The following is a 26653-nucleotide window of genomic DNA, read 5'->3' on the forward strand; positions in this document are numbered from 1 at the left end:
AGGAGGGACCTCCCACAATGAGTCTTGATAGACTTTGTGACTCATCAAAGACTCATCATGGGAGGAAGGACCTCCCGTGATGAGTCTTTTGACTCCATGGAGGCCTGAATAATAATAATAATAATAATTTATGATGTAAAGCATGTGTGAGTTAGGATTTACACAATTACCATTCTGACATCTATATGGATAATATTTTAAAGAAGAGGCATATTAAGTCTGATATTCAAATGTAAAATATTAAACTTAATTTTCATTTTATGCAGATGGATTATCATCTTAAATAAAGTTGTTAAAAATATTTATTGGGAGTCTTTGCCCAAAATAAACAATTGCTCTGACAAATGTAGTATGAATTTTATCAATAATTATAAATAAAAAAAAAAAAAGCCCAACTAAGAAATTAGGCAGAAAAACAAAAGGACAAATGTACTTTCAATAGACTATCGATAGAAAGAGTTAAGCAGAATTTTTAGTGAAGAAGACATTAAATATGGAACTTGATAATAAATACAGACTGATATGACAGAAAGTCAGCTGTATAAATTAATATGCAGTGAGGAAAATCAGCCAAAGTACTAAACTAGCAGTATGTAAAATGATGCTCAAAGCAATTTTAACAAGCATCTGAGAATTAGGCTAGAAATGAAACAAGCTAGCAGTATGTAAAACAATGCTCAAACCTGAAACAGCTGCAAGGAAACTATCAATGCTTCCAAACACAGAGTTTGAATCAGCAAAAAAGCAGGAAACTTGCATTTTGTCCAAACAGCAGCTAAACCTTTTGGCTTCTCGGCAAAGCAATTGGTCATAACTTTTGTTCAACACTCCTCCCACCACCTATTATACTCACATTGCTCTATTGCATTATCACCTACAGAAAAAGCCAATCGCCTGGTTTCACACACTTTGCAATGCATGCATAACTGAATGGTAAATGCCCCAACCATTCTAGATGTCCAACACTCAATGCCTCCTCTGTCTTTTCACCAGAAAGAGATCAGAAAACATTGTCCAAATTAGACACAAAAAAGTCTCTTGGTCCTTAATGGTATTCCTCCAATTGTCCTGAAATTTCCAGAACTGACTCTTATCCTATGTCAACTGTTTATACTCTCTTATTCCACATATCTACCCCACAGCCTGGAAATTGGCATATGTTCAGCCCATTTCCAAGAAGGGTGACAAATCACTACCATCGAACTACTACCCCCCCATCTCATTCACCTCAATCCTATCTAAAGTAATAGAGAGAAAACCATCAATGATCAACTCTTACACTACCTTGAGGGCACCCAGTTAATAAATGACCACCAGCATTGATTCCATTACTGCTGATCCCTGGACAAATGCCGTGGTGAAGTTTGGTGAATCTCAAGTGGTTGCCTTTGATATCCCCAAAGTTTTTGACTGGCCTAGAATGAAGACCTGTTAAGCATGCTCCCATCATTTATTGTGTCTCATGACTTCTGCAATTGGATTGCCAGCTTTCAGACTAGAAGCATACAATGTGCAATGGTGGATAGTTCCTTATCCAATTAATGCTGGAGTCCCACAAGGTTCTGGTCTCTAGCCAAACCTTCATCCTTCTGTATATCAAAAGCTTACTTAAGTTGATCTCCAATCCAATACACAGTTTTGCAGATGACAGCACATTGCACTCCTTCCTTTCATTTGACAAACCTTACTCTATACAAGTTACCTCAATTTATAGAACATCAACCTCCACTGTCCTCAATTCTGATCTCCAAGCCATTCTCCAATGTGGTTCAGATAGCCTCGTCAATTTCAATACTAGCAAAACCCAGTTCTGCCTTATATTCCACAAAAAAAGAAAACATTTCTTCCAGTTTTTATCCTTGAAACGCTCAAATCCCTAGATAAGATGAGATTTCTCTTCTGTGACATTAAGTGTCTTCTGACATAAATACATTACAACAATTACCTCCTCACCTTCTAAAAAACTAGGATTTGTCTTTTGCTTGATTCACCTCTGAACAGCTATTAAACTTATACAAATCACAAATCCACTCAGATATTGAATACTGCACTCACATTTGGTGTAGGGCCCCCCCCCCCCCCTAAGAGCTCCCTAAAAATACTTGACTCAATATGGAAGAGGGCAATCAGATTGATTAATAACTCTTACCAACTCACTTCACCTACTTTCACACAGGCATTCGGTTTCTGCAATATGTATGTTCTATAAATATTTTCATGGCAAATGTTCATACGATACAGCATCAATAATTCCTCCAAAGCTTGCCCTCCTCCCAAACCAGCACACAATCCTTGTTATTCCGGGTGACGATCAAGCTGGCATATCGTTTTTGAGTTGTGTTTTTATCATGGTTGCTGCAAGTGTTCCAGGAGGCTTGGTTACTCTGGATGTTTGGTTAGAGACATTAACTTCATGTTACCAATGTTACATCTCTGGGGCTTCTTTTGTCTGAAGCACTAGCAATGTACCACAAGGGTATCGCTACTGGCAGGGGGGGGGGTGCACGGGAAGGTGCCAATTTCATAAATTTCATGGTGGTGACTTCCAGGACATCCAACTCTTACCAACTCACTTCACCCACTTTCACACAGGCATTCGGTTTCTGCAATATGTATGTTCTATAAATATTTTCATGGCAAATGTTCATACGATACAGCATCAATAATTCCTCCAAAGCTTGCCCTCCTCCCAAACCAGCAACACAATCCTTGTTATTCCGGGTGACGATCAAACCAGTATCGTAGAGATCATTAAAGCACTGCAGACAGTTTCCATTTGAGAGCCATCTAACTTCAGTGTGAAGCAAAAGACACTCAACTTCTTCATTTTCATGGCAAAGTTTCCAAAAAATACAGGTATTCAATGACTGGGCTTCAATTTTATTCACTGCTTTAATAACATCATCCAAAGTCTTATGTAGTCTACCGCTAAGATGTTTTGCAGCTAACTGCTGTCTATGAAGAATACAGTGAATTGTAAAGATATTTGGAACTGCTTCTTTTAAATGTGCTATAAAATCCACGGTGATAACCAATTATAGCTGGTGCTCCATCAGTTGTACATGCAATAATATTTGTCAGAGGAATGTTTTTATAGCATTAAAAAAGTCTTTAACAACCTTGAAAATTGGAGAGCCTTCAGTTGTTCCACAAACAAAAACTCCTTAATAATTTATTCATTAGTTATATAATGGATGTAAGCCAATGTTTCTCAACCTTCTTTCATGTGTGTCCCATTTTTTAATATTAGTTTTTGTGGCATCCCTCTTCCCTTCTCCCCCTTGCAATTCTTTTGTTAAGACACTGAAAAAATCCATAAGAGTTAGCAAAACAAAACAAACAAACTAGGAATTAATTATGAATAAAATTTTTAATTATTCATACAAATTTAAATATGTCATCAAATCTCTCGAAAATTGTACAGATCTGGCATCACTGCACAGACTGCTGAATCGCATCAGCCTTTCGGAAACATTCACGATTTCACTATGGGTAGCCTCAAATGTTAAGTCAAGGAGTATAAATAATCCTTGTTGCTATCCATATAAGGATAGCAACAAGGATTATCATTTAATTGCTTATGTTCAATTTTGCGATAAATTATAAGCAGTTAAAGAGTTATTGTTTTGTAACCCAATGGAAAGAATAGCCATAGCACCTGAATTGTTCAAAATATTGGACGATTTTATATGCAAGACAAACATGCAGTGGAAAAATTGTGTTAGAATTTGCACTGATGTGCTTGAGTATGTCTGGAAGGTTTAAAAGTTTACAAGCCCTTGTGAGAGAAAAATCCCCACAATGTATTTAGACACATTGCATGATTCATAGAGAAGCTCTTGTTGCAAAGGAAATGAGTCCCAGTCTAAACATTGTGTTAACAACAGTTATAACCATGGTGAATTATATAAAAATGAGACCCTTAAAATCAAGACTGTTTTCTGAACTTTGCAAAGACATGGCTGGAGCAGAACATTCAGAGTTACTATTTTACTGCGAGAGAAGATTATCGCAGGAAAAATGTCGTTTATGAATTAAAAGACAAAATAGCAATTCCTCTTCCAAGACAAAATCTCGGAAGAGGAAAATCACAAAGAAGCAGAGAAATTTAGAGACCATTTATTTGTGATGAAATTGAACTACCTGTAGACATACGAAACTAAATATATTAAACCTGAAACTCCAAGGAAAAAATACACATATCTTAGAGATGAGTGTCAAAGTTAATGCTTTTTTGTAAAAAACTAGAGTTATGGAACAAAAGGGTAAAGCAACAAAAAGTAGAAATGTTTGCACATTTGAATAAATTTATCAAAACCTACAAGGCAGAAGAGCAACATATCAAAGTTTTATTTGCAACTATTGAAAATAATTTAGCAATGTTGATGAAGAATTTTAGAAACTATTTTATAACTGACGACAACATAATGGCAATGTAAAACTCGATGTAGCTTGGAAATACCAAAGCACTTTACATCAATTTTTACAGAGGTCAAGTCTCATGAGATTATTACAAAAATAACCTTGTATGTCTCTATATATGTTATGCTAAATATTAATGTAAATAACTCTATGGGAATTGACTGTACTTATTGCTTTAACAAAAATTTCTAGAATGTCAAAATCAAAGGCAATGCTTTGCCACCAGGACTTTGTGTAATAGCCATGCATAAGGGCAGAAGAAAGTTGTTTGCGAGCTCTGCGTATAAACATCTTCAACGGTTAGTGTCAAAGAGATCAGCAAGTTTCAGACAAGTTTCCGCTGCCCGACAAGATAAAATTAAAGGAGTGCACGGAGGAGAAGAAAAAGCAGGTCGGTCTTAATAGAAGATCAAGGAGTCGTGCCGAATTCTTTGGGGGTTATACAACCCTTGGTGCAAGGTCCCAGAGAATGTGAAATAAAAAGGGACTGAGCTGAACATCAGTGTGGGTGGTTAGAATCAGAGGCAGTCGGCAGTCAGAGAAGTGGGCAGTTAGAGGCAGAAGTTCCAGAAATAGGATCCAGAGAATTGGATGTTACGGTGAACCTGCACCAGAGGAGAATGGGAATGTCTAGAGAACAGCCGATGTAAATACTCAAGCCAAGCATCAGTCGGATGTCTTTCTGCCGTGGGAGATAACCGAAGCCAAAAGCCGCAGAGCGATCTTCAAGTCTTTATGCTGAAATCTCTTGCCTGAGTTTTTCGAGTACCAGAAAATTGCAGTCCAAAGCCCACCAATATCCCGACAAAATGCTTCCTGAAGCAAGACTCTCCAGATGGAAGCCTAGGTCCAAGATGAAAGGAAAAGCATACAGACTTTTAGTGCAGTTTAGACCTTTGGGAGAGTGTGTGACACAGAGCCTCTGTAAGTTTGTTCTGTCTTTTGTTGTACATTCCTTTTGTAATCTAGGAGATATGTTATAGATGGACTGATAAGAAATAGTAATAAGAAGTGTCTATAAATGAGTCCTCTGATTTGTATATTAACTGGAATATAATTTATGAGATAACTTGGCATAGCTAGCTAACCTCTTTGTGAGTAAATTAGTTTCAATAATTTGATTTATTAAACAGAGAAGTAATGGAGTAATTATATTGTATAGTCATTTAGTATTGAAAAGGGACAGTTTGTTTCTTTATACTAAAAGTCTAACAGATAGGTAGAGAGAGAGTAACCTCCTTATCGTTTAATGAATGTACTTTGTTATTAATGTAAATAAATGTGTTTTAATTATATGTCAATAGAGTGCCGCCTGATCTTTTATTTTACAATGCACTGTCCCTAAATAAACTTGGATCTGCGAGCGGGAAACAACTAAGGCATTAAAAGTGTAGTTTGAGTACTTAAGAACCACGACTGTTTATGTAAACTTTATTGAAGGAATTTATGCTAGTAAGAGAGATCTACTGGACGTATTACTAAGTTTTATACCGATATAGAAATACTGGTGGCGCAGTCTTAACAAATAAATTTTCCAGTGTTCATAAGCATACAACCAATAAAATGCGAAAAGTGATAAACATAGTACACAATAGAATAAGTAAGAAAGGTTAGGAAAGCAAGAGTGCACTGCTAATTAGAATAAAGAGTTAATACCCCAGTCTACAATAACGCATAAAGACATATTATATTGCAGCAATGTACGAGTGGGTTAGAAACCCATTCAAATTACCCCTGAAGGTTTCTCAGTTGAAGAAGAGAAACAATTTATAGACTTCACATCAAGCAGCAAAATCAAAAACCAATTTGCATCTAAATTGCTGGTTGAATTTTGGGCTGATGGTGATGATGAATTTTCTGCACATTTTTTGCCATTTCCAACATCTTATCTTTGTGAAATCAGGTTTTCTGCAGTAGCTGCCTTAAAAACAAAATAGAGATCTCAGTTAAATATAGAAAGAGAACTAAGAGTGTCAATTTCCAATGTATCACCATCATATGAAAAGCTTTGCTCTGCAACACAGGCCTCAGGAAGCCATTAATTTTTAGATTCATTGTTATTGTTTAGTTTTAATTAGTTGCTCGATATATTTTGCAAAACTGGTATGTTCCTGTAAGCGTAACTAGTTTATTCAATACAGTGGATTTATATATAAAATATTTTATTTTATTATTTTATTTTCAGAGTATATTTTATTTTTTTGTTTTTATATTCTTTTTGTGTCAATAAATAGTTTCATTAAATGCTTTTGTTTCAATAAGGTAGTTTTTCATTATTTCCTTTGATTTCCACTTTCTTCGCACCCCCCCCCCCCTTCTTTAGGTATTTCACACCCCAAAAGTTAATAATCACTGACGTAGGCCATTAACAAAGCTTTGTTATGACATAGTTGTCTATGTCTCATCGAGTTGCAAAGAAAGTTCTATGGTTTTTAAATCATCCCAATGTTTTTTCAATGTCCTTTGCCATTTCGTCAATTCTTGTTGATACTGAACTATTGCTGAGAGGAAATGACGACGTTACTACGATTTTTAAATTTAGTCTTTAATTTGCAAAAGTACTTCACATCCTTTTTTTTGCTTTATTTGGAATGCTTTGTTCTTAAATGTTCAATCATTCCTTCGTCTGAGAAGGTTTTTTCACATATTAAGCACATTGGTAACTGCTCATTATTTATAGATGGAATAACTCCATATTTTAAATATTCACTTGAATATTGACGACACTTTCTTTTGTCACTCATTTTAATGGGCTACAGTGCAACACAATACCACAGGCTAGATGTAAACTGCAAACCAAGGCATTAGGAAAAGGAAAAAGCTTATAAAAGTAGTGGATTCTGCTAAAAATAGCCCTAATTATTTTCAATGTAGAAAATTCAGACCAAAAAGTAGCCCAATTACTTAACTTTCAATGTAAAAATTCTAAAAAATAAGTAGCGAATAAATTTGAAAAGTATTGCCAGACATACAATATTCTGAACAGTGTCACTAAACACACAATATAAATAGGGGAGCTAGATTACATATGGAATTTTCTGCTTTTATTATATTAGTAGTATTATAACGTTTACACTCCCCCTCAGTGTCCCCCCCTTCCAATGGTTACCGCCTGCTCAGCATTGACAGTGCCCACCGGGAGGAGGATACTACTCAGGTTAAGAACCACTGTTTTAGAATATAATTAATTTTTCAAGCATATGAAGCATAATGTATACAACTTATTTCTGATCCTATAATTAAAATATGCTGAATTAAGCATTCATGCATGCACAAGCACATACACACACATAAAAACACATACTTAAAACGAGTAGTAATCCTTTACTTTGGTCAGACCCATACTGATTTCTAGCTAGGCATGTATAAAATCCTTCATCTTCTCTCTTTACTGGATCAATATAAAGAAAACCATTTTGACGGATCTGAATTCTATTAGTTGAAGTTAAACCAAATTCATCTCGCTTCCACGTGAACTCAGGGAAAGGAGCTGCCTCAGGAAGACAAGGAATAGTTATATTTCCACCTTCTGCTGCATAGAATTCTGCTTCTAAAGGATGCTTCTGAAAAGTAGGCTTCAAGGCTAAAATAAGAATCATTGATAAGAATTATATCTCAAGATTAATAAGTAGTTAAAAATTATCTAATCATTTCTATAAAAATTATCACCTACAAGAGCAGTAAGAATGTAAGCAACTGACATGATATCCAAAAAAATCTTAGAAAAAATCTAAGCATTCCAGCAAGGTTTCAAACACCTTACAGGAAAGCTGCTTCACTACAAGACTGAAAATCCTTTTTCAGCATTTGTAAGATTCATAAATCACTATATAAAAGAAATTTATTATTATTATAATTATTCAGGCCTCCATGAAGTCAAAAGTACTTCAAAAGGGCTTCCCATGAACTCATCATGGGAAGCCCATCCTAGAAAACGCAGTCATACCACTCCTTGAACTCACTGACTGTTTGTGCTCTCACCACTTTATCAAGCAATGAATTCCATGGTTCAACCACCCTCCATGCAAAGAAACCACTCCTTACCCTCTTAATCACAGCTTCCTTTTGTAACTTCCAGGGATGGTCTCCTTGTCCTTGCTCCTTCATTCTGTTCCACCAAGTGAAAGAATTCCCCAGTGTCAACCCTGTAACCACTTCTAAACAGTTTAAAAGTCTCAATCATATCACTCCTTCGTCTATCTACCAAACTCCACAGACACATTCCCTCAGCCTGTCTCTTCATAACTAAGTTTGTATAATCCTGATACCATCTTTGTTATCCACCTCTGCATCCATTCCACAGTTAATTTATCCCCTTCAAATCCTGGGTGCCAAATTTGAGAAAAACAGACCAAGTGTGGTCTGATCAGGGCTTTATACAATAAATATACAATGGAATGACAACTCATATCTCTGCAGGTCAGCATCCTTCTCAGTATTGCAGCAATCCTCTGGGTCCTTCACCACCTTTGCAATATGTTCCCTGAATTTCAGGTTTCTATCAATCATCACCCCCACCAGATCCCTTGCCTTCCCCCACCTCCTCCAGTACAGTTCCTCTCATAGAGTATGCAATCTCCCATTCTTCTTTCGCTTCACTATGCATAGTGAAAGAAGTATGCACTCTCCCAACCAACCTGTCGCCTAGCCTGCCACTAGGGGGGAGAATATATTTTTGACTGTAGCAGCATATGTTCATGGGGCCGGTTTGCCTGCTTGCAGGATGATAAATGCCAGATAAACTGGCGGAAAAAACCCTAATGCCTGCGCCCAAGACCGGCTAACTTGGCTATGGCTGGGGAAGATCCTCAAGTTCCTCACGTCTTCAATGGGAATCGAACCTGGGACGCTCCTTCCACAGGCATATGGTTGCGAAGTGCAAAGCCACTAGGCTAACCATGCGGACAGTACGCAATTTCCCATTGATGTATCCCAAACTTCAAGACTTTATATTTTCTTACATTAAACCGACACCCCCATTCATCTGCCTATCTCTCCAGTTTTATTCAAATCCTCTTGCAGGGGTTACCAAATCTGCACTATTACTGATAACCCTTCCCTGCTTAACATCATCTACAAACAACTGAATATCCATCCCAACCTGCTATTCATTGACAATGTCATTGATATAAAGCTTACACAATACAGGGCTCAGTACTGAGCCCTGTGGGATCCCACTTGTAACCTTCTGCCTCTGCTTCCGCATACACATCTCTCTGATACCCATCAATCCTGAATCCAGTTCACTAACCTGACATCTAAACCCATGTGCTGCAACTTAAATATTAGCTTATCACGTGGAGCCCTATCAAATGCCTTTGTAAAATCAAAAAAAAAAAAAAAATGGTAGAATATGCCTTTCCCTCATCAACCCTCTTGTCATTTTATTATAAAAGGCAATCACATTACTAAAACAAGAGTGCCCCTTAACAAATTCATGCTGACTCTCACAGATAACATTACCCTCATCTGCCCAACACTGTAAATGATCACTCACTAATTTCTCCAAGATCTTAATAACTGATGAAATACAAACTGGTCTATAGTCTATGACTCTTCCAGTTTGCAACCACTCCTTATGCAATGGAACTGTCTTAACCTCCTTCCACTCCTTAGGATACCTTTCATTTGGCCAAATTTTCACTGAAAAGCCAGGCCAATGGAGCTGTCAGTTCTTTAGCACTTTCTCTCAAAACCTGTGGCGAAATTCCATCCAGACCCACTGCTTTATTGACATCCAAAATACTTAGTATTTGAAAACATGCTTTCCTCTTGTACTTCTAAACCTCGAACCTGCCTTATCCCTCTAGCATTAAAACCTGCTTCTCCAGGATGTAGAAGTTGGTGGAGTTGTTCATTGAACAACTCCACCATGTCCTTTGCATTCAGTCACTCTATTCCCATTTTTATCCAACAATGTCATTCTTCCACAATCATTTCTCCTCCTACTGGCCATATAGCTAAAAAATTCCCTAGGATTTTCTTTGGATCTCAGGGACAATCTCTTTTAATATTTCAGTTTTGCCTTTCTTACCATACTAATCACTCTCCTGACCTATTCCTGCAAGAGGTCACCCTGGCCTGAGTCTTATATTCTTCATGCATCTGTTCTCTGTCCCTCTCCTTATATCTCTTCCATAACCTATTTTTTACTTGCAGTTCCTATTTGATATTGTTTGTTCTCCACTTTACACCAAATTGTGTCCTCTTCTTTACTTGTGGCATACAGCTTAGTATTGCTTCTAATAAATATTCCTTCACAATTTCCCAAGCACTAATGATATCTCACCCTTCCAATTCCTTCTTGCATGGAACTGCTCAAGTTGATATTTAAGATTATTATAATCACCTGCCTTATAATTCCACATATATTCCTTTCTCTTTGATATTCCTGCATATCTATTCATCTTCCAAGTCAAAACCACATGGTCACTCTCTCTCTCTCTCTCCAACTGGAGGCAGCGATGCCATCTCAGTTATGATCTTTTGAATTCTGCTTTTTTTTATAATTAACTCCCTAAAATTACGAAAACGTGTGTAATAAAACTGCCATAGAAAGTCATGCCACGCGACAAAAGAACCAATTACAGTACGATTGGTGTGATCACGTCCTAATCATTTGCCAAACATGTTTTATGAGTGGTGACTCATTTATGTCGGCTAAATTACTACAGTGTTTTTCCAATATATGATTGGAAAAACACTTTTCCAATCATATTATAATTAACAGGGTGTTAATTTTCACATGTTACATACAGACCGGAAATTTTGTCTGTTAAATTCAGGGTTTACCATACTAAGAACTACTACAACTATACTAAAAATTTTATGTTTTAAGTAGAATATCTCCAACTGCAAATTACCTTACATTGTGTTATTTAAAGTAGAAAATTTATCTTTTTCGTCTCTGCTACCTCTGAATGTGTTCAACTCTGACCTTACCCTCTTGGTAAAAATAAAACAGCAGAAAAACACAATATAAACAACAACATACTCCAATAATAACACTACTGAAAAATACTTGTATCAAACTGAAAAAATGGAGCACAATTTGAAACAAAGATCCACACCATATACCGATTAAAAACATTTGTTTTTCAGCACTGCTCAAATCTGCCACTACATTCTCTTGTGACTCTGATGTCCTCCTTTATCATTTATATATTTAATATTATGTCAACATCCACAATAGCAAACTGCAGGAACAAACAGGACAGTCATTTAAGGAGGTTTGCTATTGGATTTTCTAATAGCAAACCTCAGTTTGTTATACAAATCAAAAGGAAAACATTTTTGGAATTGAGGTCTTCATAATGATAAGATGATTTCTTAAGGGAGCAGGGTTCAAGGAAAGGAAGGGGTAGTTATAGTATTCAGTCACTAAACACCAAGCATAAAAAAATAAAATGAATGTAGTGAACTTATTATTTCACTGGTTTTCTACCCATCTTGTGGAGCAGAAAATTACGACTGTGACAAGCATGCAGCACTTAACTAAATGTTGAAAGTTTATTTTTCACTTGGTTAGAGTATAATAAATTTAGTTTAATCCTTTATCCAAGTGTGTGCAAACAAAGTTTGCGCCTGAAGTATCTTCAGGACTGGGGTAAGGTGATACAGCACCAGGACAACTCGTTGCAAAGGTGGAGCAAGCTACCAACACTCCTGTCTCAGTATCTCCTATAATGCAAAACACATCTCCTTGCGGATATGTCTAATGTTATGCATTAAGGGAAGGGCCACTACCCAGACTAGTTTCGACCTTTATTGAGGTCTCTTCAGTGGGAGCCAGGCCCAAGTTGAGATACCAGGCAGAAGCATTTGCAGGTCATCTCCACCTATTGGAGTTGCCAAATGGTGTGCCACCCTTTTTTAATAAATTACTCTGGATTTAGAGAAAGATGTTGAAAGTTTATTTTTCACTTGGTTAGAGTATAATAAATTTAGTTTAATCCTTTATCCAAGTGTGTGCAAACAAAGTTTGCGCCTGAAGTATCTTCAGGACTGGGGTAAGGTGATACAGCACCAGGGCAACTCGTTGCAAAGGTGGAGCAAGCAACTTGGGCCTGGCTCCCACTGAAGAGACCTCAATAAAGGTCGAAACTAGTCTGGGTAGTGGCCCTTCCCTTAATGCATAACATTAGACATATCCGCAAGGAGATGTGTTTTGCATTATAGGAGATACTGAGACAGGAGTGTTGGTAGCTTGCTCCACCTTTGCAACGAGTTGCCCTGGTGCTGTATCACCTTACCCCAGTCCTGAAGATACTTCAGGCGCAAACTTTGTTTGCACACACTTGGATAAAGGATTAAACTAAATTTATTATACACTTAACTAAATCATTATAGAAACAATTCAAATTTTAACTGAAAACAAATTAATGTCCTACGATGCAATCTCTATTATCTGGATAACCAATAAAGTTAATTTGGAGAAGTCAGGCTATCTGGTCTCAGAATGATCTTCCAGATCTTTAGAAAATTAGATCTGTAGTGACTTCTATGTCTGATTTATTCATCCAATTAATCTTGTATGAAGGAATATCCATAGTATGGTTTGCCACTCCCCACTTGTCATAGATGATTGCACATCTAATTTTTGTGTTCTTCAAGTGTTTAGTGATCTAAATCTGCCCAAAGTTGGCTAAACTGCAAGGACAAGAAACTTTATACACTACAGCAGAGGGTCTTAACCGTTTTAGTGATCAGCACCCCCTTGAATCTAAAAATAAGTTCTCGCACCCCCTTGAAAAATGTGTTTCTATTTCTCATCATCATCAAATTCTTGCCATGTACCCTCAAGGGGTGTACAGGATATGATAGTACTACATGAAAAAAATTTCTTTATTTAGGAAATTACATCTATTGCAAGATTATTTATGGTAAATTAAAAACACACAAAACAATATCTCAATTTTTAATGGCTATGTTGTTGTTGTTGTTTATTCATAATAATACTTTTGAAGCGAGGCTCCTTTTTTGAAAGAGCCACGTGTAAGTCATCACTTGCATTTAAGCAATTTCTGGCTTTTGTTTTTATGTGCAAAAGTGATGAAAATCTCATTTCACACAGACAGGTGGTAGCAAATGGTAAAAGTGTCTGCAATGCTGCTTTTGCAAGCTGTTGATAAGGTTCTAACTGTGTACCCCAGAATTCAGGTGGCTAAATATATCTGCTAAGTAGGCTAGTCGAAGTATTGCTTCTCTTTTTTCAAAAGCTTTAACTAAATTACAATTTTGGTTAGTAAGAAACTGTATAATTTCCTCGTGCAATCCAAAAACCCTGCTTAGCATGTGGCCCTTGGAGAGCCACCGTACTTCAGCGTGATAAAGAAGTACAGTATGAACAGCACCGATTTCTTCGCGCAAAGCACAAAAGATGCAATGTTTAAGCGCTCGTCCTCGGATATACTTTACTACATTTACTGCAGTAGTTAAGTGTTGTTTTAAATTCTCTGGCAAAGCTTTCAATGCAAGTGCATGACGGTGCAACATGCAATGTGTTATTGTAACTTGCGGTATTCCTGTCTTGATGTATGAAAAAAATCCAGAAATTTTGCCCAACATTGCAAGGGCACCATCAGTGCAAATTGAGCCTATCACATTCATGGGTATTTGATGTTTCAAAAAAAGTTTTTAATATGATTGAAAACATCAATTCCTTTTGTCATCAATTCCAGTAGCTCACAAAATAAAAATTCTTCCAACATTTCTTTTTCCTTAATGTATCACACAAATACCAACAACTGACTGCAATTATCAACATCAGTTGACTCGTCCAGTTGAATACTCACTTTTAGAGGACTGGCTTTGATATCTTCTACTACTTGCAGTAAAATATCAACACTGAGATCTTGAATGCAAGATCGAATCACATCATTTGATAATAAAATCTGATGAATTTTCCTTTGTGCTTCAGAACCCAATACAATTTTTGCAATTTCAAGTGCACATGGTTTTACCAATTCCTCAGCTATTGTATGACCTTTTCTTTTCTTAGCACACAGATATGCCACTTGATAAGAAGCTTCTAACAAGGGCTTTTGAACTGCAGCAACATCTAATTTTGTAATAATACCGCTGGTATCAAATCGTGCCTTCTTATACTTCAAGATGTTAAGAGTATGTCCTGCAGATTCACCACCATGCTGATTGTTGAAATGCTCTAACAACTTTGACAGTTTAAGATTGGAGTTTGAAAATATTTTTCAACATAGAATGCATTGTGGTCATTGCATACCATCTTTTTCTGTTTACAAGTGAATCCATAAGCAACATAATCATCTTTCCATTGGTGTTTTTTCGACATAACGAGGGTTATACTACAATCAATAAAATAATAATTATAATTTTTCAAAATTTGCAAAAAACCTTTATGCAATCAATTGATCGTATGCAGTATGGGCTTTAGTCACTGATTAATGTTGGTAAATTAAAGAAAATTAGTATTCATTTCTGTGTCAAACCACCTTGTTAATGTTCGTACTCAGAGTATGTGAATGTGCGCATATCAACCAGTTTCTTATTGTGCTGGTAAGTGCGATGCGCTGAGGCAAAGGTAGAGAGGGTAGGAGTGGGGGGGGGGATCCCAAAAGTCGACGTAGCGTTCGCTAGTTTCTCACAGGTGGTCAGGCAGTAGTTTCCATCGAAAATTTAGAAACTTCTCTCGCACCCCTGGAAATGCTTTCTCACACACCCCAGGTTAAGAACCACTGCACTACAGGATGTAAAAGAGGATGAAATTGATCTTCATTAGAATGGATGAAGGTAGCTAGCTGAATGAGTTGTTTGAAAGTGGCATGGAGATCACATTTGCAGAGAACTTTAGTCATCTTTTCTGATGTGCCTTTAATATGAAAGATGGAAATGGTTTTGCTGCAGTTGTGTTAGTTGCATATCGGGGGGGGGGGGGGGCATGCAGCATTTTATAGGGTTGTACCTGTTGCTAAAAAGGTGTTGCAAGGGAATCTGAGTTCAGTTTGAAGGACTATGTTATTAGCACAAATAGCCATGGCTTAATACATAAATGTTTTGAGGATGCCATACTGCTGGGATGGTTGGTGATGTAATTGATTACATAAACACCTTCCCATATATGTGGATTTTCTATAAATAGAAAAGAATAATGAACATTAGATTGTCATGTCACTAGTCTGCTACACATGGCATCAGCTCATCAAGTGTATTATTGATCTGAGTTAAGTAAGAAACAAGTTCAAATTAATTTCAATACCATTTGGTATACTGCTAGTTTAGATTTTGACTAATTTCTGTCTTATTTCATCATTAGTTTGCCATCTTCACTAAAAATTATGCCTAAATAGCTCAAATATTTTACTTGTATCACAGGTTCTCCATTCAGAATGCAGTTGATGTTTTCATTGGTTTTGTATATTTCCATTGTCTTTGTCTTTTTATTGCTGATTTCCATATCAAATTTATCACAGAAGTTATTCAACTTAGTCAGGGAATTCTGCAAACTTATAATGGATTTAATTTAGAATACAACAAGATCATCTGCATAAAGTAAAGAGCTGAGATTAACATCTGCAATTCTGATATCAGGTTTAATGTCACCTTCTTTAATAATATGATTCATGTAGATGATGAATAAGAGTGGAGAAAATGTTTAACCGTGTCTCACACCAGATTTAACATCAAAACCATCTTCCGGAACCACCTTCAATTCTAACTGCTGACTTACAACTGAAATATAACTGAAGTCTTCTGCAGTGTTTCTCTTGACACTTTGTCATACACCTTTTCCATCTCCATGAAACTCAGAAAACTCCAAGTTTTCCTTATACAATTTGTTTCTTAGCCTTTTCTCACATATGTACTCAGTAGGGATATTTCTCTGTAATTCTCACATTGCTTTCTTGCCCTTTTTACAGATGAGCACTATGAGTGCTTTGTTCCAATCATCTGGAATTTGACCCTCTATCTAGACCAGAATTATGTAGTGCAGCCACTGTAAAAACTTTTATACCTCTATATTTGAGCATTTCTAGTCACATATTATCTAATCTGGCTGCCTTTCCACATTTTGGGTTATTGATGGCTTTTTTCTGATTCAAGTACTGATATGTATTCTGAATGCATCACTCCTGAATGTTGTCTACTGGTGTGCTGATTCATTAAGCAATCTTTCAAAGTAATTACTCTTCAGACATCTAGAATACCTTTATGTTTAGTTTTCGTGTTACTTTATTATATTGGATTCCTTTTACAATAGTCTCCATTTCTAAGCTTTTTCAATAGCCTCCAGAATGTTTTGAAACTTTCCTGATATTTACTTCTTGAGTTCTTGTTCTTACCAAAAAGTCTTCCTGACTTTTGTTTAGCTAGTTTAAAACAGTACTATGTTTTTTTACATTTTTCTCTGTATCAAGCGTACCAAGAACTTTTGATACACTTTCTTTTTTTTTTTTTCCATCACTGCCTCAGTGATGAAACCAGATTAAATTCCTTAGTCTACTATGAAGTTCTGATTATTCTATCCTTGTAGACACCCTCACCACCACCCATTTCTTGCTGAATCAATCTTCAGAGTCTGCCAATGAATCTCTAAGATTTGATTCTTGTTTTCAAAATTTTCAATTTTTTTCATGAATGATATTTGTGCATTTGAGTCTATAGTTCACATCTCAAAGCTGCTCAACTTTTTAAAACTTTCTTACACATTTCTTTTCAGTATGATATTAATTTCTAGCCTGCTCAAAACTAAATTTTCAAATCCTCTGTGTACTTTTGTGTCTTGAATTTTCTTATTTCTTGTATGTTCTTTCCATGTGAATTTGTGTATATCTTTATGAGCCATATCCTGAACAGAAATCCAGCAGGTACTTAACTCCAACAGGGAAAACTTTCCCTTTTCTTTGTGTCAGCTGCCTTCTCTAATCCCTTGAAAAACCTGCACTTCTTCCTGAGTAGAACCTGTGCAACCATGGGTACAAATCAGTCTTTTTTGTTCAATTCTGCATTCTGATATTTGCTCATAGCACTCTACTTGATGCCACTCAAGAAGATTATCCTTGTAATACTGTTAAATACTATAGCTACTTTTTCTTTTCCCTAATCAGGAGTGCCTAAATATATTATAACATCTCTTGTATTCATTGCTTAGAAGGAATGAATACAATGAAACCCACTTGTTTTTGTCTTCTTTGGTAATACTTTGGCTATGCCAATCTGGTACTTACTCAATTCTTCTGCTAATCTCATTTTTTCCCCACTGATGCTTCTGGGTTCATTCCAGTAGCTGACTTTTTTTGTCATTTGTCCTAGTTCTCTGATGAAAATGGTGAGTCTCTGTTTAACTGGTGGATGCCCCAGCCAGTATGAAATTCTTCATGTTTGCCAAATTGTATTCTTATTAGTTTAAGCCAATAAGAATGCAGTTTAGTTTAGTCAGCTAAATTTCAAATTGTCAGAGTGTACCGCAAGAAGGTAAAGACTGGACATTAAGAAGTCCTAATTGGTTCTCTGAATTCCTTTAAAAGGCTATGTGGAGGTATCTTCCCAGTTATCTAAATTTGACCCTTAAGTGACCCGTTACTTCGAACATTGTTATTTAACTTGTATGTTAATAGACATAGAAAAGCTTAGGTGTCTGCGATTATTTATCTTTGTTTTCGATAGTTTAATTCACAATACAAAGAAAATAAGATATTTTCTATTTATTTAGCCATTTTATATTTTATTTATTTGCCATAGCATGGGAACAGCATTAATTAGTTAACAGTGGGAAAATTGTAGCAGACAACAAAATTAACTAAAGTTTTAATCATCATCAGCTGCTAGTTAAAAGGAAATTTCACAAGTATGAATTCAATCTTAAAATGACCGTCTTCCAGATTTTTAGCAAACAGTCTCTACAACTATGTTAAAGATACCAAGCAATTTTAAACCTGGTTTTACTCCATTTTTTCCAAGTAAGCAAACAGACAAGATGTCAAGTTTGCGCCTGCAATTTATGCAAGACTAGCTGATCCCACAGGTAGTGCAAGACCAAGGCAACTCGTGGTAGAAGTGGAGCAAGCTCTGATCACTAATCTTAATATTTACCCTTAATGTCAAAACACATCTCCAAGAAGGGGATGTATGCTCCACTTCTACCACGAGTTGCCTTGGTCTTGCACTACCTGTGGGATCAGCTAGTCTTGCATAAATTGCAGGCGCAAACTTGATATTTTGTCTGTTTGCTTACTTGGAAAAAATGGAGTAAAACCAGGTTTAAAATTGCTTGGTATCTTTAACATAACTATACCCAAGTTAAAAATACTTTCTAGTCTCTACAACTTCTAATGACATCCATGGAGAACTCAACCAGAGTGCTCCATGGAAGTCATTAGAAGTTGCAGAGACTGTTTTTGGAGTTATCAGCTATAAAATATTTTAAATACTTCAACAAGTATGGCTGTATCAATTTGGAAGACAGTCATTTTAAGATTGAATTAATACTTATGAAACTCCTCTTTAACTAACAGTTGATGGTGCCAAATTAAAACTTTAGTTAATTTTGTTGCCTGCTACAATTTTCCCACTTAACTTATTAGTGCTGTTTGCATGCTATAACAAACTGTGTTCTGATGTGTTGATGTCTGAGGCAGACAGCAACAGATCTTGTCTGTCCATAGTATGTCAGTCAGAAGTACAGGAGACACTTCAGGCATTCCTGCATGTGATAATGATAGAGTTTGCCCTTGAGTGAATGAATATGGGTTACTAGTTTGATATCCAGAATGTATAATAAATATAAGCTCCTCACAACATTCAAATCATATATTAAACTAGCAACCCTTATCCATTCACCTAAACAAACTCCATCCTTTATGACATCCAGAAGTAGATGAAGTATACTGTGCTTGTGACGTGGCTCACTACAGATAGAGAAAAAGATTTGTTGACATCAGTTGACATTTTGGAGACCGTAAGACACACATTCACCACCACTGCTGTGGCAAGGTGAGACTGGTAGATCATGCTTTGGCAACCCTTCACACAGGATCAGATTGAAAAAAAAAAAAAAAAAAAGTGCTACATAGAAATCACTACCAGTCAGAGAGATTATTTTTGAAGTCAGAAGCCATTAAACTTCCTAAAATCTTAACTAGAATGGGGGATATTATCAATTTGCCAAAAATCTAGGAGATATTCATTTTAAGGTCAGATTAATACTTGTAAAACAAACAACAGATGGCACCAAATCAGGACTCTAGTTCTTTGCATTCTCTATTACAATTTTAAATCATTCCCACAATTAACTAATTTTATGTGGTTCCCACCCATGAAAGGTTTATTTGTGAATCTATAGTACATTCATATCATGTGGGTGGCTAAGGATTTTTTTTTCTATTTTTATTGATTTTATACAATTTTTGGTATTTTTTAAATATTTATTAATTTTTACCTGATCTGGAAACCATGCTCTAGAGACCAAACATGAACCTTTTTCAAGCCACTTCAGGCCTCCAATAAGCAGGGAAGTGTTCCCACACCAGATGATGAAATTCATCTCCCACCTAAAGGCCTTCACATCTGCTCTTGGAGAGATTCAAACCTGTGAACCTCTTGGTTGGAGAGCTGATACACTAACCAACTGGCCAACCAGAGTGATAACTGTTACTATTTGTGTACTGTGACAATCCATTTATACTGTGAAGTTGACAAGTAGAAACCAGAGAAATATTAACAGCTTAATAATTAAATAAATATCTTATTTATTTTCTTTGTGTTATGAATTAAATTATAATTAATAATATTAAGGATATGGAGTGTGATTTCTATCCAGTTATTTGCCGATAATGCAAAGTTTAGGAGAGTATAAGGAATATAGCTGATAAAGAATCCTTACCAATTGGTTATATGGACAATGAATGTCAGTTTGATGTTACGAAGTGTAAGGTCACATTTTGGAAGGAGGACATTGCAGGCAGAATATTATATTCATGGGAATCTGGTGCAAGTAGTCAATGAAGCTAGAGACTTGGGGACTAATTATGAACAATATAAAGTTTAGGGTCATGCTGCTAAGATGATTAAGTCATTGCATTAGATAACTACACTCATCCTGGTGGGCTTAGTGGTTCATGTATTATTCAAACCTGCAGGTTTGAATACCACTTGAACATGGATGTTCGAAATTATCATTAAGTGGGAGATGATGATCATGTGTGGGGCTACTATCCCACTTACTGGGCTTTTGAAATGGCTTGAAACAGTTCTGCATTTTGTTTATAGAGCATAGTTGTACATTATGTAAAAATAAAAATACAAAAAAGATATTACTATTACTATTATTACGGGCAACTCCAGGGAGTCATTTGACTCATCGAGGGAGGCCCCAAATCATATTCATCACAACTATTCGACATTCTTACAGTATCTATCATACCTCGCCTTAAACTCATTCACTGTCACAGCATCCACCACAGACTCAGGGAGTGCATTCCACTCATTCACTACTCTAAAAGTAAAGAACCCAGCTCTAACACCTTTACTAACCACACTTTTGCCCAGTTTCCATGGATGTCCCCCTAGTCCTCCCACAACCAGCCCTGTTCTCAAAAATATCTTCTGAATTAATTTTATAGAAACCCTTCAGTAATTTGAATGTCTCAATCATATCTCCCCTCCTCTGCCTATCAACCAATTTTTGCAACCCACAAATCCTCAACCTGTTCTCATACGGTTCATTCCACAGACCTGCTATCATCTTAGTCACTCGCCTCTGGATGCTCTCCACCTCCTCCCCATCAAGAAGAAACCTAGGTGACCAAATCTGAGCACAGTAGTCGAGATGGGGTCTTATCAAGGCTCGATACAGAGGAACAATAACCTGCTTGTCTCTGCTTGTCAACGTATTCTTCAGCAACCAAGTGATTTGATAAGCTGATTTCGCCACTTTGGCAATGTGTCCCCTAAATTTCAATTCCTTATCCACCAACACTCCTAAATCTCGTGCCTCATCAATTTCCCGGAGCACGGTTCCACCAATGCAGTAAACTGCCGCCAATCTTTTCACCCCAAAATGCATAACCTTACATTTTGCCACATTAAATTGACATCCATTCTCCTTGGCCCAGACCTCCAATCTATCCAAATCATCCTGCAAAATTTTGACGTCATCTGCATTCACTATTGCCCTACCCAACTTCGCATCATCCGCAAACAAATGAACTGTTCCTCTCAGATCCTTTCCTATATCATTTATGAACAAATTAAACAGCAGTGGTCCAAGAACAGATCCTTGTGGTACACCACTAGTCACAGGCCGTCTTGTGGACTCTACTCCTGAGTAAACCACTCTCTGATATCTCTCCGTCAACCACCCTCCTATCCATCTCACCAACCTTATGTCCATTCCCATATGCTGCAATTTACTGATTAGAATTCCATGTGGTATCCTGTCAAAGGCCTTAGCAAGGTCCAGTAGAATCACTGTAAACCCATTACCCTTATCCAGCTCAGCCGTCACTATGTTATAATACGTGAGCAAGTTACTGAGGCATGACCAACCCTTCACAAAACCATGCTGTCCCCGATACAGTATCCCATTTTCTTCTATCCAATCTTGTATTTTCCTCTTGACTATTTTCTCTAAGACCTTGATAATGATTCCTGTTATGCTGATTGGCCGGTAATTTTCAACAGCAGCCTTGGAACCACCTTTGTGCAGTGGAACTATTTTCCCCTCTTTCCACCCCCTTGGGACTGACCCAGTCCCGAGGCTCAAATTAAACAAAATGGTCAAGGGCACTGACAATTCTTTGGCTGCTTCACGTACTACACGAGCTGGTATACCATCCAATCCCGCAGATGTATTGACATTGAGGTTCTGTAATAGACTAGTTACCTCTACTTCATTCATCACAATTCCAATATAAGCTGTTGGTTCTTCCATTCCTGCAAAGTCACCACCTGCAAAGGTGGTGACTTACACTTTGCAAGAGTAAGTCACCACTTACTCTTGCAAAGTGTTCGCTCAGTAATTCCACAATATCGACTGATTCGGTTACCTCCCTACCCTCAGCATTTTTTAAGATCATTCTACCATGAGCATTTTTCCTTTTACTTGCAACATATTGAAAAAACTGTTTGGGATTCTCTTTAGCCTGCGTGGCCAATTTCCTTTCGTAATCTGCTTTTGCTTTTCTTACCACCCTTGTTACCATCCTGGCCTGAGCTTTATACTGTTCCTGCACCTGATGGTCACCCTTCTCCTTAAATTCCCTCCACAATTGTTTCTTTTTTTGCGGCTCAAGCTTAATAGTGTTATTCATCCATTCAACCCCTACTTGATTTATTATTCGGACTCTTGGTATACAGTCAACCATTGCCTCCTGCAAACAGTTCTTAACCACCTCCCATGCACTATCAACATCCAGCCCTTGCAGTTTTACATGCCATGGCATTGAGCCAAGCACACACCTAAGCTTGTCATACTTACCAGCCCGGTAATTCCACATGTACCCTGTCTTAATTGTAAATTCGATTCCTTTAGCCACCTCCCAAGTCATGACCTTATGGTCACTCTCACCAATTGGTGGCAACATGGTCATGTTCATTACAGCCACATTCTCAGTTGCAATTACTAGGTCCAGCACTCTCTGCCCCCTGGTATTTTCCAATACATGTTGCCGTAGATAGTTGTCCCTTAATAACCACATAAAATCCAATTCCTTCCTTCCATGTGCCCTCTCCTCCTTCCAGTCAATGTTACCATAATTGAAATCACCCATAATAATTACCCTCCTTCCACTCATTTCTTCTATTTGCTTATGCATACTATCCCCACCATCTACTCCATCACCCGGTCTATAGCAGCACCCAATTGTATATTTTGTTCTGCTAGATTCTATCTCACACCAAACAGCTTCAAATGTGCTTTTTTTCCCCATCTTGCAGTTCAACTTCTATACTCCTTGGCTGAAGCTCATCAGCTATCATCAATAACACTCCTCCCCTCTTTTTATTCACTCTGTCATTCCTGAACACGCTATACCCATCACATTCAATCCCAATAGCTTTATCATCTTCTGTCAGCCATGTTTCAATAATACCGACAACCTGTGGCCTGGAAGTGCCAACCATGGCCAAAAACTCTTCCTTCTTGTTACTAATACTCCTGGCATTAGTGTACATGAATCGCAGAAGCCCATTTGTCCCATCCCTACTTTGATGCCTTATACTAACTATCCCATTCTGATTTGTTGTCCATCGTACTCGCTCGGGCATAATATACTCATTCATACACTTAACTGCCCCCCTAAAGTCTGCATATCTACTCCCCCCGCTCTTAATAAATCTAGTTTCCCTGAGTCTGTACATCCACTTCCACATCATTCATCAACACTCTTTCAAGTCTCCGTAGATATAAAATTAATAAAAATAGAAAAAAATCTTTAACCCATCTACAGCATGAATGTACCTGGAGGGAATCATAAAAAATTGTAGGAATAGGGAAGTTATTCATATTGGATATTTAATGGAGTATTGATATAGCTAGGAAAGGATTAAAAACTAATTTTAATTCTTCCAATATTTGTCTAAGTCACTGAGACATCTTCAGGGAGAAGAAATAACACTTGACACACACACACACACACATACACACACACAAAGACAACACAATACTTAATGAAACAAGTGACTCTAAAGTCCTATCTAGTTGGTGCACCCTCTGTGGACATTTGTAGGCAGCCTAGGATGACAACTGCGACCTCTGACAATTATTTTTTCCCAAATTTTGGGAAGTTTTATGCATCTGCATTTGCTTTGATTAGGTTGATTTCTGAGTGCAGCTGCAGATTCCAAAAACAGTCTTTTCTTTTTAAATTTACTATGGTGGAGCATGGTGATTTTCTTCCAGAAGATCCTGTGAGTTATGTCCAATACATGGTCTGCAAGGCCAGATTGATATTAGTCAATTGCAGATGTAAGATTTCTGTTCATCTAAATGGACAGTGGCAGATCTACCTGTCTGTCTGAAGCAGGCCAACTTGCAGGAACAGAGTACTTTATACTCCATGGATGTACCTAGATGTAGGGAGTTGATTTTTGGTAGAACAGATAACAGTAAGAAGTTTCTGGTGAGGCTTAAGAGCTGTGCAGAAATTGTAATTTTTTAACGACTTCTCTATATTTTCCAATATACCACAGACATAGGGGATGGTGATGGCATTTCTGAAATCCTTCTGAAGAAATGGCCAAGGAAGGGGAGGAAATGATTATTTTTTTAATTCTGTAATCACTGCAGCCATTGGATAGGAAGATGTTGCATATGGTTGAGTTCAATTGAAAGAGAGGTTTCCACTGGAACAAAGATTACAGGCTCTATTGGTTAGGGTTTTAATGAGGTCATATTGTTGTGAGGGGTGATGGTGGTGGGAAAGTTTGTGAATGTATCTGCCTGTGTGAGTGGGTTTTCTATATACAGTGAAGGAGAAGCTACCATTCAGAAGATATGTCACTAAAGTGTCTAAGGAAGGGTAAACTACTGTTATTTTCCTTTTTCATCGTAAATAGGATTGTTGGATGTAGACTATCGAGGTGACTGAGGCAGGAGTCTGTCTCTGGTCCATGAGGCCAATAGAGAACACATCATCTACGTGCCTTAGCCAGATAGATGGTTTCAGAGGGGGGGGTGAGTCTATGGCTCATTTTTCAAAATTTATTTTCTATGTAAAAATTGGCAAGGGGAGAGAGAGGGGTAAGAGGGGGAAACCCATAGCAGTTCCCTCTATCTGTTTGTAAATTTTGTTTTTCCAAGAAAAATCACAGAGTGCTTTAGGATCAAAGCTGTATAACTGAGAGGAGACCTCCACATTGCCTTTAAAGGAATGCAGAGAAACGACCAGGGCTTCTGCCCTAATGTCCAATCCTCACCTTCTCATGGTGCACCCTGTTGGGTATCTACTTGGATACTGAACAAATGAGGATGGGCTGGCAATTTCGGATTTAGCCAACCAAATTGTATTCTTATTGGTTAAACCAAATAAAAATTATGGTACAACACGACAAAATTTCATGCCGACTGGGGCGTTGCCCGGTTAAACAAGGCCCTGTTATTTTCGCCAGGGGAACCAGGGCAAACAGGGAAAAGTCAGCTACTGGAACGAATCCTAAACCCCAACTCAACATTGCCAGAGTTCGAGATCAGTATTATCAACATAAGAAGCCTGAATGGCAAAGAAATGGAACGAGCTGAGGAATTGGATAAGTACCAGATCGACATAATAGGGGTGACTGAAACAAAAAAGACAAAAACTGGTGAGATCTTGCTGAACAATAAATAGAAAATGTTATATTCAGGCAATGACAATCAAGTAAATGAAGGAGTAACCATAATATTCAACACTAAATATGAGGCTAATCTTCTTGAATGGCAGGCAGTCTCAAGTAGAGTAATGTGGGCAAATATGAGAATGAGGAACTGGACAATGAGACTTATTTGTGCCTATGGTCCCACAGAAAGTTCTACTAAGGTAGAAGTGGAAGAATTTTTTGAGGCTTTAGAAAAAGCAACTGACACAATGAAAAAGGAAAAGTTGGTCCTTGTTGGGGATCTAAATAGCAGAGTAGGAAATGATTGTGAGACATACAAAAATATTTTGAGAAAATTTGGAGAAAAGAGCAAAGCTAATAATAATGGCAAATATCTGTGGGATTTCTGCTCAGGACATGGACCGGTTATTACTAACACCATGTTCCAACATAAAAATGTGCACAAATTCACATGGAGAGAAGAGGCTAGGAATAAGAAAAGTCTCAATGACTATGTTATTGTTGATAGTGATGTTTTCTCCCTGGTGCAGGACACCAGAGTGTACAGAGGATTTGAAATTGGAAGTGATCACTATTTAGTCTTGAGCAAGATAAAATTGAATTTCATATTGAAAAGAATAACATGTAAGAAAGTTTTAAAGCGAATAAAAGTTGAGCAGCTCTCAGATGTGAACTGTAGACTAACATATACAAAGATTATTGAAGAAAAAATGAAAGAGTTTCAGAACAGGAATCAAACCTTAAAGATTCAGTGGCAAACTCTGAAGAAAACATTGATTGATTCTGCCAGAGAGGCATGTGGTGGACACAGGAAGTTAAAGAGGCAGTGAAGGAAGAGAAGAAAGCACATCAAAAGTTCTTGTCAAATAAATCAGCTTGTGCTCTTAGAGAATATAGAGACAAATGCAAAAATGCTAAACACTATGTAAAACTAGCTAAACAA

The 26653-nt window shown here is 37.1% G+C and overlaps 1 protein-coding gene across 1 annotated transcript in view; it reads right to left on the bottom strand.

The window, feature by feature from the left end:
• The window catches only part of Cont (Contactin), a 458021-nt gene that overhangs the window by 166526 nt on the left and 264842 nt on the right, over nt 1-26653 (bottom strand). The window contains exon 13 of the mRNA XM_090391248.1: nt 7727-8005. Within this exon, the coding sequence (XP_090247374.1) occupies nt 7727-8005 (279 nt within the window). The remainder of the gene's footprint in view (nt 1-7726; nt 8006-26653) is intronic.

This window comes from Typopeltis vanoorti, chromosome 1 (genome assembly GCF_054136105.1).
Source record: "Typopeltis vanoorti isolate ZY-2024b chromosome 1, IOZ_Tvanoo_1.0, whole genome shotgun sequence".
NCBI classification, from domain to species: Eukaryota; Metazoa; Arthropoda; class Arachnida; order Uropygi; family Thelyphonidae; genus Typopeltis; species Typopeltis vanoorti.